At 53.8% G+C, this 15,105-nt stretch overlaps 7 protein-coding genes across 7 annotated transcripts; 2 read left to right on the top strand and 5 right to left on the bottom strand.

Annotated features, from left to right (window-relative positions):
• Positions 1-264: 264 nt before the first annotated feature.
• N7510_002957 (uncharacterized protein) lies at positions 265-540 on the bottom strand (the record flags this gene model as incomplete). The annotated part of the gene is made up of 2 exons (XM_056974884.1): positions 265-343; positions 398-540. The coding sequence occupies 2 exons, from the start codon at positions 538-540 to the stop codon at positions 265-267; spliced, it is 222 nt and encodes a 73-aa protein (XP_056834840.1).
• Positions 541-703: 163 nt separating this feature from the next.
• Positions 704-2,127, bottom strand: N7510_002956 (MmgE/PrpD family protein; the record flags this gene model as incomplete). The annotated part of the gene is made up of 2 exons (XM_056974883.1): positions 704-1,601; positions 1,670-2,127. 2 exons carry the CDS (start codon positions 2,125-2,127, stop codon positions 704-706), a joined length of 1,356 nt encoding a protein of 451 aa, XP_056834839.1.
• A 437-nt stretch (positions 2,128-2,564) lies between these two features.
• N7510_002955 (uncharacterized protein) lies at positions 2,565-3,378 on the bottom strand (the record flags this gene model as incomplete). The annotated part of the gene is made up of 3 exons (XM_056974882.1): positions 2,565-3,067; positions 3,135-3,261; positions 3,313-3,378. The coding sequence occupies 3 exons, from the start codon at positions 3,376-3,378 to the stop codon at positions 2,565-2,567; spliced, it is 696 nt and encodes a 231-aa protein (XP_056834838.1).
• Positions 3,379-3,600: 222 nt separating this feature from the next.
• On the top strand, positions 3,601-9,156 carry N7510_002954 (uncharacterized protein; the record flags this gene model as incomplete). Its single annotated transcript, XM_056974881.1, has 3 exons — positions 3,601-3,672; positions 4,247-5,348; positions 5,396-9,156. 3 exons carry the CDS (start codon positions 3,601-3,603, stop codon positions 9,154-9,156), a joined length of 4,935 nt encoding a protein of 1,644 aa, XP_056834837.1.
• Positions 9,157-9,880: 724 nt separating this feature from the next.
• Positions 9,881-10,627, top strand: N7510_002953 (GNAT family N-acetyltransferase; the record flags this gene model as incomplete). Its single annotated transcript, XM_056974880.1, has 1 exon — positions 9,881-10,627. The coding sequence occupies one exon, from the start codon at positions 9,881-9,883 to the stop codon at positions 10,625-10,627; it is 747 nt and encodes a 248-aa protein (XP_056834836.1).
• A 235-nt stretch (positions 10,628-10,862) lies between these two features.
• Positions 10,863-11,935, bottom strand: N7510_002952 (uncharacterized protein; the record flags this gene model as incomplete). Its single annotated transcript, XM_056974879.1, has 4 exons — positions 10,863-11,019; positions 11,086-11,171; positions 11,231-11,701; positions 11,771-11,935. 4 exons carry the CDS (start codon positions 11,933-11,935, stop codon positions 10,863-10,865), a joined length of 879 nt encoding a protein of 292 aa, XP_056834835.1.
• Positions 11,936-14,100: 2,165 nt separating this feature from the next.
• On the bottom strand, positions 14,101-14,634 carry N7510_002951 (uncharacterized protein; the record flags this gene model as incomplete). Its single annotated transcript, XM_056974878.1, has 1 exon — positions 14,101-14,634. The coding sequence occupies one exon, from the start codon at positions 14,632-14,634 to the stop codon at positions 14,101-14,103; it is 534 nt and encodes a 177-aa protein (XP_056834834.1).
• Between the last annotated feature and the right edge of the window lie 471 nt (positions 14,635-15,105).

Below are 15,105 nucleotides of genomic sequence, written 5' to 3'. Positions count from 1 at the left end.
TACTCTTGTTCAAAGTCGTGCGTGTCGACGCTCCCTATAATTATGGAGCACAATAACCGTAAAAACCAACCAGAATGTACAACCTGCAGACCATTTCTCTACCGACTCGCAGGATTCCCAGTCGCAACGCCCTGTAACGTAATAGGCGAATCATTGCTACTCGGCCTCCGACGAAAGAGACGATCCACGAAACGACGACAACTGGCTAGAATGTTGAGACGACACACCCTTCCGTCAGCAACAGGACAGAGACCTGGCAGGGAATCATTTCGTACCGGGAGGTGGGACATGGCATGTCTTCTGGTGGATGACCGTCCCCACTGACTGGACGACGCGCGGTTGTCTGGATGGACACTTCCGTTTGCTTCTATCAGGCAATAGAGCCATGTAGACTTACTGCCGCTTTATGTAGATGCAGAACCTGCACAGTCCATAGCCCAGGAGGAGGAGGAGGGCGATGGCGCCGACGAACTGCCACCAGAAATTGACGATGGCAGCGACGATGCCGGCTTTAATGACGACGAAGTCGAGGGAAGGCATTGTTTCTGGTGACAGGATGGATGGATGAGGTGAGATGAGATGGAAGAGAAATCGCGAACAGAAAGAAGTGGTCGTGCCTTCCTGTCAGGGACATGCATGTACAGTCAATGGAACCTGGACCTCTATTGATTGAACTGAAGCAGAGAGAGAGACAACTAATAATTCACAGAACATCCTTGATGCGACGAACATCCGCCTGCTTCTCCAGATCCCAGCACCAGGCACTCGCACTCTCGGTCCGCTTCTCGCCCAGGACAGGGATGCACTGGTCGACAAACTTCTCCGTCAGCAGCTCATCCGTCATCGGCACCTCCAGACTGCCCACCGCATGGTCCACATGCTTCACAATCGGCGCACTCTGACCCTTCACCTTCACAGTGAGTCGACACTCATCCGCCCGCAGGCTTGTGTCCGCCGTCGCCTTGATGAGAGACCGCAGAGCCACGACCGAGGCATCGTTCACCACTGCATCCTCATACTGCGCCGGCGTGCCCTTGCCGAACAACAGCCCAATAGTCGCGCCGTGGTAAACACTGAACTTAGCCTCCAGCCCATCCTTGGGCGTCTTCTTCCCCGTCAGCTCCAGGACGAGCGGATGCACATCAGCGTGCACCTCCTCGATCTGTGCCGGGGAAATACCCTGTTTCTTCATCTCGGCATGGATCCCAACACACCCGTCGATGATGGGGTGCACGACAATCCCACACGGGAACGGCTTGAACGCGTTCTGCGCGATCTCCCATCGGCCCGCCGGACCAAGCGACGCAATCTCTGCGTCGAGGTTGTTGATCGTGCTGGCGACATTCGCCCACCCGCGCTTGGCCTCCAGCGCCTGCTCAGAGCTGGTATATCCCTCTGCAGCGAGCAGAGCAGCCAGGAGACCGTTCTGCGCGGCCCGCCCGGGGTGGAAGGACTTGGTGTGCGAGCCGAACATCTCCCGCAGACCGGTGACCTGCGTTGCGGCAACGCCGATGGCGTGCGCCGTTTGGGAGGCGTTCAGACTGAGTAGCTTGGAGACTGCCACGGCGGCGCCGATGGAGCCCGTCGTGCTGGTAATGTGCCTGGAACCGTGTGTGTTAACAAAACAAATGCCACGACGAGGCTCGGAGAGGAAACGGGGAAGAAGTACCAGCCGACATCATAGTGGTCCGGCCACACGGCCTTCCCGATCTTGCATTCGGCCTCAATGCCCGCCACAAGCGCAGTGATGAAATCCGGCCCGGAGCACGGCTGATCTCTTGCTTCGGCCATGGCGAGCAAAGCCGCAGCCACAGGACCCGTGGGGTGGATGATTGTATCCAGATGCGTATCGTCGTAGTCATGCACATGCGAGGCAATGCCATTGAACAGCGCCGCATGCATGGCATCGACATCCACCGATCCATCCGAGCCCAGAAGGCGTGAGGTAGGCGCCCCAGAGAACCGGGCCAGCGCTGTGCGCGCAATTGTCGTGGCCGGATGCGCGCTTCCGCCGACAGTACAGCCGACCCAGTTGTAGAAGCTCCGCACGGCGGCCTGGGTTACCTCTTGCGGGATGGAGGTGTACTTGAGGCCAACGGCCCAGTTGGCGAGGAGTTGAGTAGCCATTACTTTTCTTCTTCTTGGGTGAATTGCCAAGAAAGAAATTATTGGGACGTAGTTCGGACAAAGGAGCGAGAAAGTAAGAGGAAGATCCGATATGCGGAGGAACCCCCATGTGGGGCAAAGAGTATATCCCGCGTCGGCCTGGTGCGATGGGGATTTCTCAAGGTAGAGGTGGCGACATACCGGATTAAATTAGTAAAGTCGGCTATATGAGTGCAAATAAGGAGAAAATAATGGAAGTAAAATAAGCCATGTATCATTCCATGCCGCTGGTAAAATAATTGACGGCCCATAAATCGAAAATCCTGACAGAGCCCCCACGCCGACCGGTCCTTTGCGATGATGCGCCGATGATGCTAAACTAATTATGTGCGAGAGACAAAAACAACGCGAATGCGATACCGGATCGCCGGAGACCAAAATAGAAAGTCACTGTCCGGTTACTCCTCCATCTTCTCGTGATGGTCGGCCCCGCTTTCTTCATCTTCAATGTCACTGCCCGTATCGGGATCCCGATCCAGCGCCTCGTCGGAGTCACTCCCCCCGAAAATATCGCTGTCGACATCGCTGTCCGCCCAAAACCCTGGATCTTCTTTCTCCACTTCCTCCTTTTGCAGCGTCGATTCGTGCGTTGGCATGGTAAAACTCGCGGGGATATATTTCCTTGACTCCTCCACGTCCGCCTGCACGAGCCTCTGGTACTCCTCGGGGTTCTTGCGGAGCATGACGGCGGCGTCGACGTTGGCCGGCGAGGACACTTCGGCGTCGTCGAGCAGAGACAGGATGGAGATGAGGACGGATTCCACCCGCTGAGCGGGTGACCAGCGCTCGGAGGCTAGTTCGCCGGACATCTCGTCGTCGCCGGGGGAGTGGAGGATGGAGATGCAGAGCTTGCCGTCTTCGTAGATGTTGGGGTGGAAGAGGGGTTGCAGGAAGCGAAATTCTGGCGAGGATCCGTCAGACGAGCGTTGGGATGCACAGCAGGGACTCTGTCGGAGGGTACTACTTACTCGGTGGGGCGTAGGGGTAGTTCGTGGGAAAGGTCATGGATGCCCGAAAGTAGCCGCCATAGTACAGCGAGCCTGGATTCAGCACGATCAGGGCGACGTCCCAGTTGAAGATATCGTCATTGTGTAGCTGGGTCCCGCGTCAGCTTTCTCGGTCTGCGGGAGGGGGTGGATCACTCACTTCGACGTTGACCCATTTCTCCTGGCCCAGGGCATGGTATTCTCTCATCAGGATTTTATCTGCCATGGCGAGCGTTATGGTGATGACAAGGAAGGGGGAGAGCCGAGGGAGTCAGAAAGACAAGGAGGATTAGTGGCGTGAGAGACAAAGTGGCGGCGATAAGGAAATCTGACAGACAAGTGGGGAACGCGATAAGGCGCTGACAGTGAGGGAGGCGGCGAGGATTGCATGGTACAGGAGGTCGGATCAGCGATTCTGCAAAAGCGTAGTAGTAACGGGATCGCTAAAATGACTGGTATCTATAGTGAAGTATTGCCTCTCATCATCAAGACCGAGCGATCTCTACACCTACCCTCTATAGTGTCGGGCTCCCAAACGGGGAACAGACTAGCCCAACGCAGTAACCGTACCGCATCCAGCAATCCCTGCAGCTCCTCTTTTCTCCCCTCTTCTTACCTCTGGAGCCTGCCTGACTGAACCGACTGACCTGCATCCCCGTACTGAGTATATCTCTCACACTCCTCCTTCTCCTTCTCTCTCTCTCCCTCTCTCTCGTTACCTCATCTCCCTCCCTCCCTCGGCTTTGCTGCAATCTCCAGCTAAACGGTCCTCCGTCCCGGTTTCGCCTCCGACTTTGCCATGCCAGCCTCGTCTCGCGTGCTAGGAGCGGTCTGTTGCTAACTGGGAGGACCTCTCGGAGGATATCTTTGTCTCGGTCGCAAATCCCTATTCGTACACCTCTGGTCGAACTGAAACACTCGTTCGTGCCGGTTCCTCGCGGACTATGCTTCCGCAATGTTACGGCCCCGTCTGGGCCATCGACGATGTCTCTCGTTGCTTCCAGCGCAAGTGAGTGTTCTTCCCGGTGTCGGAGGCGACCGTGGGGAAAGAGGAGAGCTCGTGCTGATCGCATCGTGACCATAGCATTTTACAGGTCGCTCTGCCGCTTGCCGCCTGCGGCCTATCCCTGCTGCTGATCATCATCCGCCTCGCCCACCGCTACGTTGTCTCCCGTAAAGGTGTTGCGTACAAGGTCCTCCCGAACGATGGCTCCGAGAATGAAACTCTCCATGGCGTGTCCGAAAGCGAGTCCGACACCATGCTCTTCCAGGCGATGCAGAATGAGCAATTGCAGGTTGAGATCGATCGGCCACGTGGAGAGATCGCGGTTGTGTCATTAGAGATTGTGGCGCTGGTCGGCCAGGTCACTCTCTACATCGTGATTCTGTCGACCGATGGTTGGGGCCGCCATGGGACCTTTCCTGCCATTGCAGGCCTGGTATCCTGGGGTTACATTTTGTTCCTGGTGCTGGTGCGGTTCCTTCTGTCGACGATGGATCTTTTCTCCGCTCCGAGGTTATGGACCCATACCGCTATCCTGTATGCGCTGCAATGGCTATTCAACGTGATGATATTCCGGTCCGCCATTATCCATCCGATGTCCCGGCGGGCAACTATCTTCAGCGGCATTGAATTTGGTCTGGGTACGCTGCTGCTCCTGATTTCTCTCACCACTCGGCGCGGCAACAAACCGGTCTTGGTCGAGCGTGAAGATGGCCTGGAGCCCCCAAGGCACCCAATGGCCAGCTTGTTGTCCTTGGCGACCTTCTCCTGGTTGGATCCGCTGGTTTGGAAGGGATACCGCCAAGCACTGGAACTGGAAGACGTGTGGAACCTGACTGCCTCTCAGAAGGCTGCCACCGTTCTTGGGGAATTCCGCAAAAGGCAAATGAAGGGCTCTCTGGCTTGGAAGTTGCTCCGTTTCTTTTCCACTACGATTCTGCTGCAAGGTGCCTGGACGGTGTTTGCGAACCTGTTTGTCTTCATGCCCAGTCTTCTTCTCAAGGCCATCCTCGAATACGTCGAAGACCCTCGCTCGACGACCCCCAGTGCCGCCTGGTTCTACGCAATTCTTCTTTTCTGCTCGGCCACGGTTCAAGGTGTGGCAGACGGACAAGCCCTGTTCATTGGTCGCAAGATGGGCGTCAAGGTTCGCGCGATTATCATTGGCGAAATCTATGCCAAAGCATTGCGGCGTAAAGCTGGCGCCTCGGTGGAATCTGCCCACAAAGCCGTTCAAGAGCCGCCAATAACCAAGGACGCCAACAAGAAGAAGAAGAAGAGCCTTTTTCCCGCAAGAAGAAAAATAGTGACGACTCCGAGGCCACGCATAAACCAGAGTCGGATCTAGATGACGCCGCAATGCAAGCCAATGTCGGAACTATCATCAATTTGATGGCCATTGACTCCTTTAAAGTGAGCGAGGTCGGTGCATATCTGCACTTTCTATGGGCCAGTGTGCCGGTGCAGGTTATCATGGCGGTTACCCTTCTGTACCGAATCATGGGATTCAGCTCATTTGCTGGTATCGTCTTGATGGTTCTGATGTTGCCGATCAATCTAGTCATCGCTCGGCAGTTCAACAAAGTGCAGAACGAGATCCTTAAAGGCACCGATGCTCGCATCCATACCACCAACGAAGTCCTCCAGAACATCCGCATCATCAAGTATTTTGCCTGGGAACAGCGGTTCCATGACATCGTCAACGAGAAGCGCAGGGCAGAGCTGAAGGCGCTCCGCAAACGTTATATCCTCTGGTCCTGCGCTGCCACGGTTTGGTATGGTACGCCAATCTTGATTACCTTCATGTCTTTTTTCCTGTATACCGTTGTTGAGAAGAAGCAATTGACGCCGTCGATCGCGTTCCCGGCTTTGTCCATGTTCTCTCTCCTTCGGGTACCTCTCGACCAGCTAGCCGATATGGTGGCGCACGTTCAGGAATGCAAAGTTTCACTGGATCGTGTGGACAAGTACCTCAACGAGGAAGAGACCGGCAAATACGATCAGCTGCGCGATAGCACGGTTGCCGGTGGTCCCACGCACATCGGGTTGGACATGGCCACTCTGACCTGGGGCAATTCCAAACCCCAGCCTCAGGGCGGTTCCTCTGACAATGGCACGGACGGTTTCCGTTTGATCAATATCGATATTGATTTCCACATTGGGAAGTTGAACATCATCGCCGGTCCCACGGGTGCCGGCAAGACTTCTCTGCTGATGGCTCTGCTCGGCGAGATGAGACTGCTTGAAGGGCGAGTGCATCTTCCAGGCGGGGCGGCTAGCCGTGCTGATCTTCCCGTTGACCCTCAAACGGGCTTGGTTGACAGCATTGCTTACTGTGCCCAGGAGGCCTGGTTAGTGAACGCCACCGTGAAGGAGAACATCACCTTCGCCTCCCCCTACGACGAGCGCCGCTACCGAGCAGTTCTTAAGGCTTGTGCTCTGGAACGGGACCTTGCCATTCTCGATGCCGGCGACCAGACTATGGTTGGAGAGAAGGGCATTAGTCTTTCTGGAGGCCAGAAGCAGAGAATCTCTCTCGCCCGAGCTGTTTATAGCTCTGCCCGCCACCTTTTGCTGGACGATTGTCTCTCTGCCGTGGACTCACACACTGCCAAGCATATTTTCAACCAAGCCCTGACGGGGCCGTTGATGTTGAACCGCACTTGCATCCTGGTCACTCACAATGTGGCCCTCACCGTGCCCCACGCTGATCACGTTGTTATGCTTGAGAATGGAAAAGTGACCACTCAGGGTACCCCGAATGAGGTTGCGGCAACCGGGGCACTTGGCGATGAGTTCCTCAAGTCTAGACCGCAGTCTCACGCCAGCTCACGCGTCCTGTCTCGTGTGGCGTCCGACCTTGAAGAACGGCAACATGAAGCGGACGGTGAGAATGCGGATGCCGCGAACGGCACAGCCAATGGTACAGTAGCGAAGAAGGATGAGCAATCAAAGCTGACCGAGTCCAAAACCACCGGTAGCATTGAGTGGTCCGTGGTCAAAATGTACCTTCAGTCAATGGGTCCTTGGTATTACTGGATCGTGGCCGTCACCGTGTTCTGTCTGCAGCAGCTGGGCTCGGTGGCTACCAACATCTGGATTCGGGAATGGGCAAACTCGTATCACACTGCGAAAGTTGGGATAGAAGATAACGCAGGCCGCTATGCTGCTGTCACGAACCTGAAGCTGCCATCGTTCAACGTCGGCAGCGTGTCGAAACTTAGCACCATGGCTCCTCCCCAGCTCAACTCGCGCTCGACCGGCGCTCCGGATGGCGAAGTCAACGTGCTCTATTACCTGGGCGTCTACGCACTCTTGGGCTTCTTTTATATCGTCATTTCTCTTACTCGAGAAGGTGTTTTGTTCTGGGGCTCACTTCATGCATCGTGGAAAATTCATGATCGTCTACTGAAGGCTGTCATGCACGCCAAGTTCCGGTTCTTTGATTCGACTCCCCTTGGCCAACTCATGAACCGATTTTCCAAGGATGTGGAGTCGGTCGACCAGGAAGTTGCAGCCGTGGCGATTGGTATGCTTCACAGTCTGGCCTCCGTTATTATGATCGTCATTTTGATTTCCATAATCACACCTGGATTCCTGATCGCGGGCATTTTCATCACCTTGGTGTACACTGCGCTTGGCGCCGTGTATCTGAATTCCTCCCGTGACCTTAAGCGCCTCGAGTCTGTGCAACGCAGTCCACTATACCAGCAGTTCGGTGAGACCCTTAACGGCATTGTCACCATTCGTGCCTATGGCGACGGACCTCGGTTCATTGTGGACAACCACAAACGCATCAACGCCTACAACAGGCCCCACATCTACCTTTGGGCTAGCAATCGGTGGCTGGCGCTCCGCGTTGACTGGACTGGCGCCCTGGTCTCTTTCTTCTCGGCTACTTTTGTGCTTCTCAGCGTCGGAAAGATCGATGCGGGTGCTGCTGGTCTCTCTCTGACTTATGCTGTCACATTCACGGAGAATGTCCTCTGGCTTGTCCGCCTCTACTCGGAAGTCCAACAGAACATGAACTCCGTTGAGCGTGTGAAAGAGTATCTCGACGTTGATCAGGAGGCGGCACCTGTCATTCCTGAATCCCGACCCGAGGCAGACTGGCCCAGCCAAGGCGCGGTGCAGTTCAATGGCTATACTACACGGTATCGGCCTGACTTGGACGCAGTCCTCAAGGAGGTCTCCTTTAACATCCAGCCGGGTGAGAAAGTGGGCATTGTTGGTCGCACGGGTGCTGGCAAGAGTTCCCTTGCACTCGCTCTCTTCCGTGGCCTGGAAGCCGAGAAAGGTCAGATCATCATTGACGGTGTCGATATTGGATCCATCGGGCTGCGTGACTTGCGTGAGGCGATCACCATCGTGCCCCAGGACCCGACTTTGTTCACCGGAACCATTCGCAGCAATCTCGATCCGTTCGGCCTGTTCAACGACGAGGAACTTTTCACGGCTTTGCGGCGAGTGCACCTAATTGGGTACGGTACATCGGGCACCGCAACCCCAATGACATCCAGCACTTTCACCGCAGCTGAGTCCAACGCCCCCAACGGCAGCACAGCCACCATCGCCGACAACAAAAACATCTTCCACAACCTGGAGACCGCTGTATCGGAGTCCGGGTCAAATCTTTCCCAAGGCCAGCGCCAACTTCTATGCCTTGCCCGCGCGATGCTCAAGAAACCACGCGTGCTGATGATGGACGAAGCCACCGCCTCGATCGACTACGCCACCGATGCAAAGATCCAGGAAACACTCCGCGAGCTGCGCGACAGCACCATCATCACCATCGCCCATCGCCTGCAAACCATCATCGACTACGATAAGGTCCTGGTTCTTGACCATGGCCGAGTCATCGAGTTTGATCATCCCTGGACGTTGATCAATAAACCCGATGGCCTCTTCCGTGGTATGTGTGATAATAGTGGTAACATGGAAGTTCTCCTTGACGGAGCCAAGCGGGCCTGGGCACAGAAGCGCCTTATCGACGACTCCTAAGACATTCCTATCTCTCCCCCACCTCCGTGCAAGTACATATCCCTTTTTTCTGTGATTTATTTTCTTTCCCTTCGTTTGTCTATTATTACGGAGTCCCCTGGCGCCGTCCTCCTGACTCTCCAAGTGGGACTCCTAAAAGAACTTTGATCTCATTTCGTGGGCGAGTGACTCTTGTCCTTGCTTCTGGATCATTTTTATTATTCTGTCTTGCAGCACCATCCAGGCGTCATGGGCATCTTCTTTTTTTCATGCACAGAACCATGTGGCCCTTTTCCTCCCCCCTTCTTCTTCTTGTCAACCATTTTATCTCTTTATCCATTTGTACTCTAGAAACCCTTCCTTGCGCATAGAATCCTTTCTGGATTGCGTCATAGGGAGATGAGCGGCAGATTTTGTCTGCGATAAACATGAGATTGAATAAGTTTCGACGATTGGGCTTTGTTTCCAGTAGACATACGGAACCGTAAAGAAGCGACGACGTTGTCGATTGGGATCTCGGCACGGCTAAGAGTTTATAACCCAGCCAATCAGTTATTGGCGCACTCGAAACTTATCCTTTCTAGGCCTCGTATTGGGTGACTCACGAGTGGATCAGGATCCGACCTGCCCAGACTCGCTCGTATCCCGAAAATTATATCCCAGCAACATTCTTCAGGGCAGGGGATTCAAAACACCACCAAACATCCCTCAGTCTTATCGCGAAGGTAAAATCATATTGCACAACATGGACTCCAAGACCACCCCACCACCGGACTCAACCGAAAAGCTCATCATCCGCCGGATGACACCCCCCGATATCCCCACTATGGCCCGCATCGCCTGCACAGAATACTTCGACTCCCCATTGAATACATTCCTCTGTCCCCACCGCCATCAGTACCCAAACGACCTCCTCCGCCGCTTCGTGCAGATGATCCGGGGCCGATACCTGAGTCCCCGGAGTATCGGCTTCGTAGCGGTCTCGGCCTCTGCGCCCGGGATCCCACTCGGCTATGCGCAATTCATCAGGCTAGGAAATGACGATGCTGCGAAGAGATTAGTTTCAGCGCAGGCTTCGTTTTGGCTCAGTGTCAGGAGATGGTGGAATAGTCTCTGCACGACGATTGAGAATTATGTTTGGCCGGATAGGTCACTAGATGAAGATGCGATGCAGCAATTCGACGCCTCTGCTGAGATTGATGAACGGACGTTTTGGGGGTCCGATGAGATGAAAGCCAGGTATGGGGAGAGGTGGCATGTGCAGAGTGTGGTTGTTTCGTCGAAGTGTCAGCGCAGAGGACTTGGAAGGATGCTCATGGGAGAGGTGTTGCGGAGGGCGCAGGAGGAGGGAGTTGTAGTTGGGTTGGAGGCGAGCAAAGATGGAGAAAAGTTGTATCAGAGTTTGGGGTTTGAGCTACGAGGAAGGTTTTCGAGGAATTTTGGAGAGGTGGTTGGAGGTGTAATGATGTGGTCGCCTAAGAACTTGCAATAACGATGAGACAATGAGGGTATTATGTCGATATACTCGATAGACACGGAAAATCCACTGGCTTTTTAAGTACCCGAGGAACTACAGACGACATTAGAGGCGCTCCCACATTCCTCTCCTTCCCCCAAAGTGGAAACATGAATCTTCTTATTTGAATTGTGGTTGGCCAACCCGCCTTTTTGAGCGCCTCTTCTGCAGGATCCACTAACATCGGATGCATTGCCTAGCGAGGTCGTGCTTATGTAGCCTTCACGTACGGCCAGCCGTCTTCCCAGCCTAGCTGGTTCCAACCATACTTGAAGCCGGCGTCGCCATCACCGCCAGCCTCTTTTATTTTGAGCGGATAGTACTGATAGTACAGGACGAGGCCGAGATCCTCATCATGGAGGACACCCCTGGGAGCTCTTGTTAGCAGGTGATCCAGGTAGTGTCAGTGTGTTCCAGGGATATGGGCCACGTACTGGGCACCGGGGGCGTAGACCTGGTCATGGCTCGCCAGTAAGATAGTGCCGCCGGAGTTCAGGCAGGAAGTACCAGACTTGTCAACCTGTACGGAAAACAGTTAGAATCTCCTCACTTCGGTATATCATGGAGAAGAGCACTTACAAAGCCTTCCCTTCCAGTCATTGAGCGACACATATGGATCCGATACTCCTCGCCTGCAGCTGGGTACGTCGCCGTGTACGAGTCGGCAACACCGCCACTAAACAGGAGATAGTAGTAACTGCCGTGCTGGAACATGAACGAGGCCTCCTCACGGTGGTTGAGACTGGCGTTGTAGGCCAAGTGGTGCGGGGTCTGAGCGCTGACCTTCAGCGGCGTAGCCAGCTCGACCTGGTAGAGGTCCTTCCAGTAGGAGCCGAATTGTAGGTATTGCTTCCCGTCAATGGTGATCCAATTGGGGTCAATACGATTGTAGGCGCTGTTGGCAGGCAGGCCAATCACGCCGTGGTCGGTCCATGACCCCGGCTCCATGGTCCTAGAGGTGGCCACGCCAACTTCCGAGGTCTGCGTGCCGAGCTTAGACACCACGTAGTACATGTAGTAGATACCATCCGCGTAGTGCAGATCCGGAGCCTTTGGGTTTGATTTTAATCAGTATTTTGCATATATGTATGTTTTAAATTTGGGTTTCTACTCGCGTACCCAAATGTTCTTGCTGTCGACGCCGTCCAGCTGAATTTTTGATCCGTTCGGTAGCGCAGCTCCCACATCCACCCACGGGCCCTCGAGTGAGGGCGAGATCATGGTGTTGACACCCGTCCCAGTCGAGAAGCGGAAGTACATGCCATCCAACTCGCGCTGGATCATGGACGGATCATGTGTCCAGCAATCCCCCATACAAAAGCCCGGGGCCGGATAAGAGCTAGCACTTGAAGCCATATACACCGGAACAGCGCTGGCCAGTGTAGCTATACACAATATAAGAAGGGTGAACATAATGGCGGAGGTCAGCCGAGGCGAGAGGACGGCGGATGCAGGGCTGGAGCAAAGAGTCGAACAGGCCGCGAAAATAATTCGAGAAGGGGGCCATCTACGGAAGGGAGGGACAGGGCGTTATTTATGTTGCTTTTTTGCTTCTTCCCTTTAGGAGCTCATGGAATGTTGCCTTTAGGTCCGTCTTTTGCCCTGGACGTGATATTGGGATCCAAGGCATGCCAATAATCGCATTATCCCCTGATACCACCGTAGGAATTGCGTGAATTGAAGCAAAGGACAGAGGCGAGTGCTAGGAGAAGGGACGCGCAAAGACTCCATGCAGATTTCAAACAGATCACTCCCGGGCTTAGGAGTATACTACTGTACATTATACGTAGATACTCGATTGTCCTATATGGGAGATCAGACGGACTGCGTCAGCTAACCTATAGACTATCACTTATGTGTTGTCTCGCGACTGATATACATGCATAGTTTAAACACCGCTTCCTTCCCACAGCAAAGGGAAAGAAACCCGCCAATCCAGGTCGGAATTTTGTTGCTCCATTTCTGGGCACCAACAAAGGGTCGTCGCGCATGATTCGAAACCTGGAATGTGCGTGAACAATGTCGGGCCCATATTCCCCTGTTCAAGGAATGGAAATTGGGAAAGGCGGTCATAGTCAGCAACGTGATCTTCGGCACTAAATCTATGGGGGGTCTCGGCATCTAGGTTCGATGTCCATATTAGGGTTTTGGTGGGTACGGGGAAAAGAGTGGGGCGCCCGGGTACCTACACATTTGGAATATTCGCGCCTATGGATGTCTAGGCGCCGAGAAAGCTCAGTCGCACTCGGTCCGAACGGTGACCATGACTGCGTTTGACAAGAAGTCAGATGTCAAATCGACTATATGCTTCCTGACCAGTTTCGGAAGTTGACGTGACCCTAGCATTCGACATAATGTCAATATTTTGAATAAAAACTTGGCTCAGTTTTCGATGCGATGGTTTGTTTGGACGTATAGATAGGTGCCTTACTTGACACAAGCACTGACAGTAGATACGCAGCATGATCAATATAAACAGTGCGACCCTGTTGCGCGAGGGCCTAGCTAAATGGAGACTAGGCACCGTACCGCTTCAGCCTCATCGGCTGACAAGTACCTCCTTGTATGTATAGTATTCTGAACCTTCTATTCCATATAATCCAAGGGGTTCTGACATGGCATGGCACTTCCCCTTCCCTCTTCTATACCATACATAGCCAGCTACCAAACTGTGATTGTGGCTGCATGCATCAGCCAACCTACTCTAGTTCACCCCTCTACTTAATGATTATACAATCGTTTGACGTGCTAAATGTCCATGGATGGATTTTCCTACGACGTATGACAAGGATTAAAGTAGTCTTTATTCGATGGTAGGTATCTTTCTATCAGGATTGGCTCTAGGTCGTTCTAGCGAGAAGAAAATGGATGTTGAAGAGGTCATTACAAAGGTATATGACGTTATTCTTGGCATATTGCCCCGATTTTCAATGGGGAGTCGCACTGGTGCGAGGACCTTTAGAGGAATCGGGATCTCCAGTGTATTTCCTGTTCAAAGCATCATCGTGGAGGCGGCGACGACGAAGCGAGTGGTTGGTCTTCGCCATTAAGACCCTTCGAAAGCTGTTGGATGGCGGACTCAGAGCATCAGGTACAATCTTTGGTTTGTCAACTGGGCTGACACAGAGCCCGTCTGGAAACACCACCATGGTGCTTCCTTCGAGTTTTGATGGACATAGCCAAGACATATAACCACAAACACGCTGTGGAGTGATAGGTCCGTATAACCACAAACACAGCTGTGGAGTGATAGGTTCGTATAATGACGACACAATGAACCATACACAGCTCACGCCGCGAGCCAAGATTGCTGTCCTAGCTTGGGCCTGGATCGCAATGGACTCAACACAGCACAGGGGGGCGAAAACGATTGCGCGATAAATCAACACAATTGCGCCGATCAAAGCGATTGCGCAAACAGGGAGTACGCGCAAGCATATCGCGTCCGCTCACCTCCGACCCCTGACTCCGCGCAGCACAGTGATCACACAAACCACAGCAGCGGAAAGCGCCAAGAACGTCAGGGATGGCAGACATGGCACAACATGATGATTCAGGCGAGGGCGCATGCGGCCAGACAGCTCAGAAGGTGAAAACGTCCGTGCGTCGGCATGGGTGTCGATCCCGGTATCTCCAATCGCTTTCGGCGAGTCAGGATCCAATCCCGACGGCGGACTTGGCATGAAGCCTGCTTCGCGGAGGGCGGTTAATTTGTGTGTTTCCTTGTCGGATGACTGGATGTCTGGGTTGAAGAAAGAAGAGCGTTTGGTTGTGGAGTGGTGGTCTTGGTCATGGCCTGCGGGCACCCATGACGCGGCCAGGCTGCGGGTGGATGCTGGGGATGCGAGGTCGAATGCGACGGGCGCGCGGCTGTTTTTCAGGGCGAAGTTGATCGCCACAGCATTAGGAAGAGCTGCTGCTGAGACTCGAAGGCCCAGCAGTAGGAGCAGAGGCAATATTGAGAGAAAATGAGGGCCTGTCATGGTGTAGTTCGGGGGCTGTAGATAACGGTGGGTCTGGAGATAGGGCAACACCGAGTTGGCTGTCCAGGGCGAGGAACGTATCCAGGAAAAGGGGACAGTATTCAGGGACAGCAGGTGATGGGCATACTGGAGGGGAAACGAAGGGGAGAAAGGAGATAGGAGAGACTAAATACGAATCAACAAGAGTGAGTGAATCGATGCCGCACGTGGGGAAATGTACGGATGCGGATGACGAATGAGACCGGCCTAGGCATGGACCTAAGCTTCATGCGGGTGCATTGCATCCCCGCGATAAGCTGATTCTGCTAGATCAAAAAAGGGATCAAAACATAATTCCAGATATGGCCCATTTCCATCCGACCTGGCCACGACATGAGTGCAAACAAGATGTGTCAAAATTCATAATATAGTGACCTGATCACGTGAATAGCTTCAACGGAAATTTGGAGCTATGGCGACCAGACCTCATGG

Source organism: Penicillium lagena (assembly GCF_028827675.1).
Source record: "Penicillium lagena strain IBT 129212 chromosome Unknown utg000002l_segment0_segment0, whole genome shotgun sequence".
NCBI classification, from domain to species: Eukaryota; Fungi; Ascomycota; class Eurotiomycetes; order Eurotiales; family Aspergillaceae; genus Penicillium; species Penicillium lagena.
This window is presented reverse-complemented; position numbering and strand designations above follow the sequence as displayed.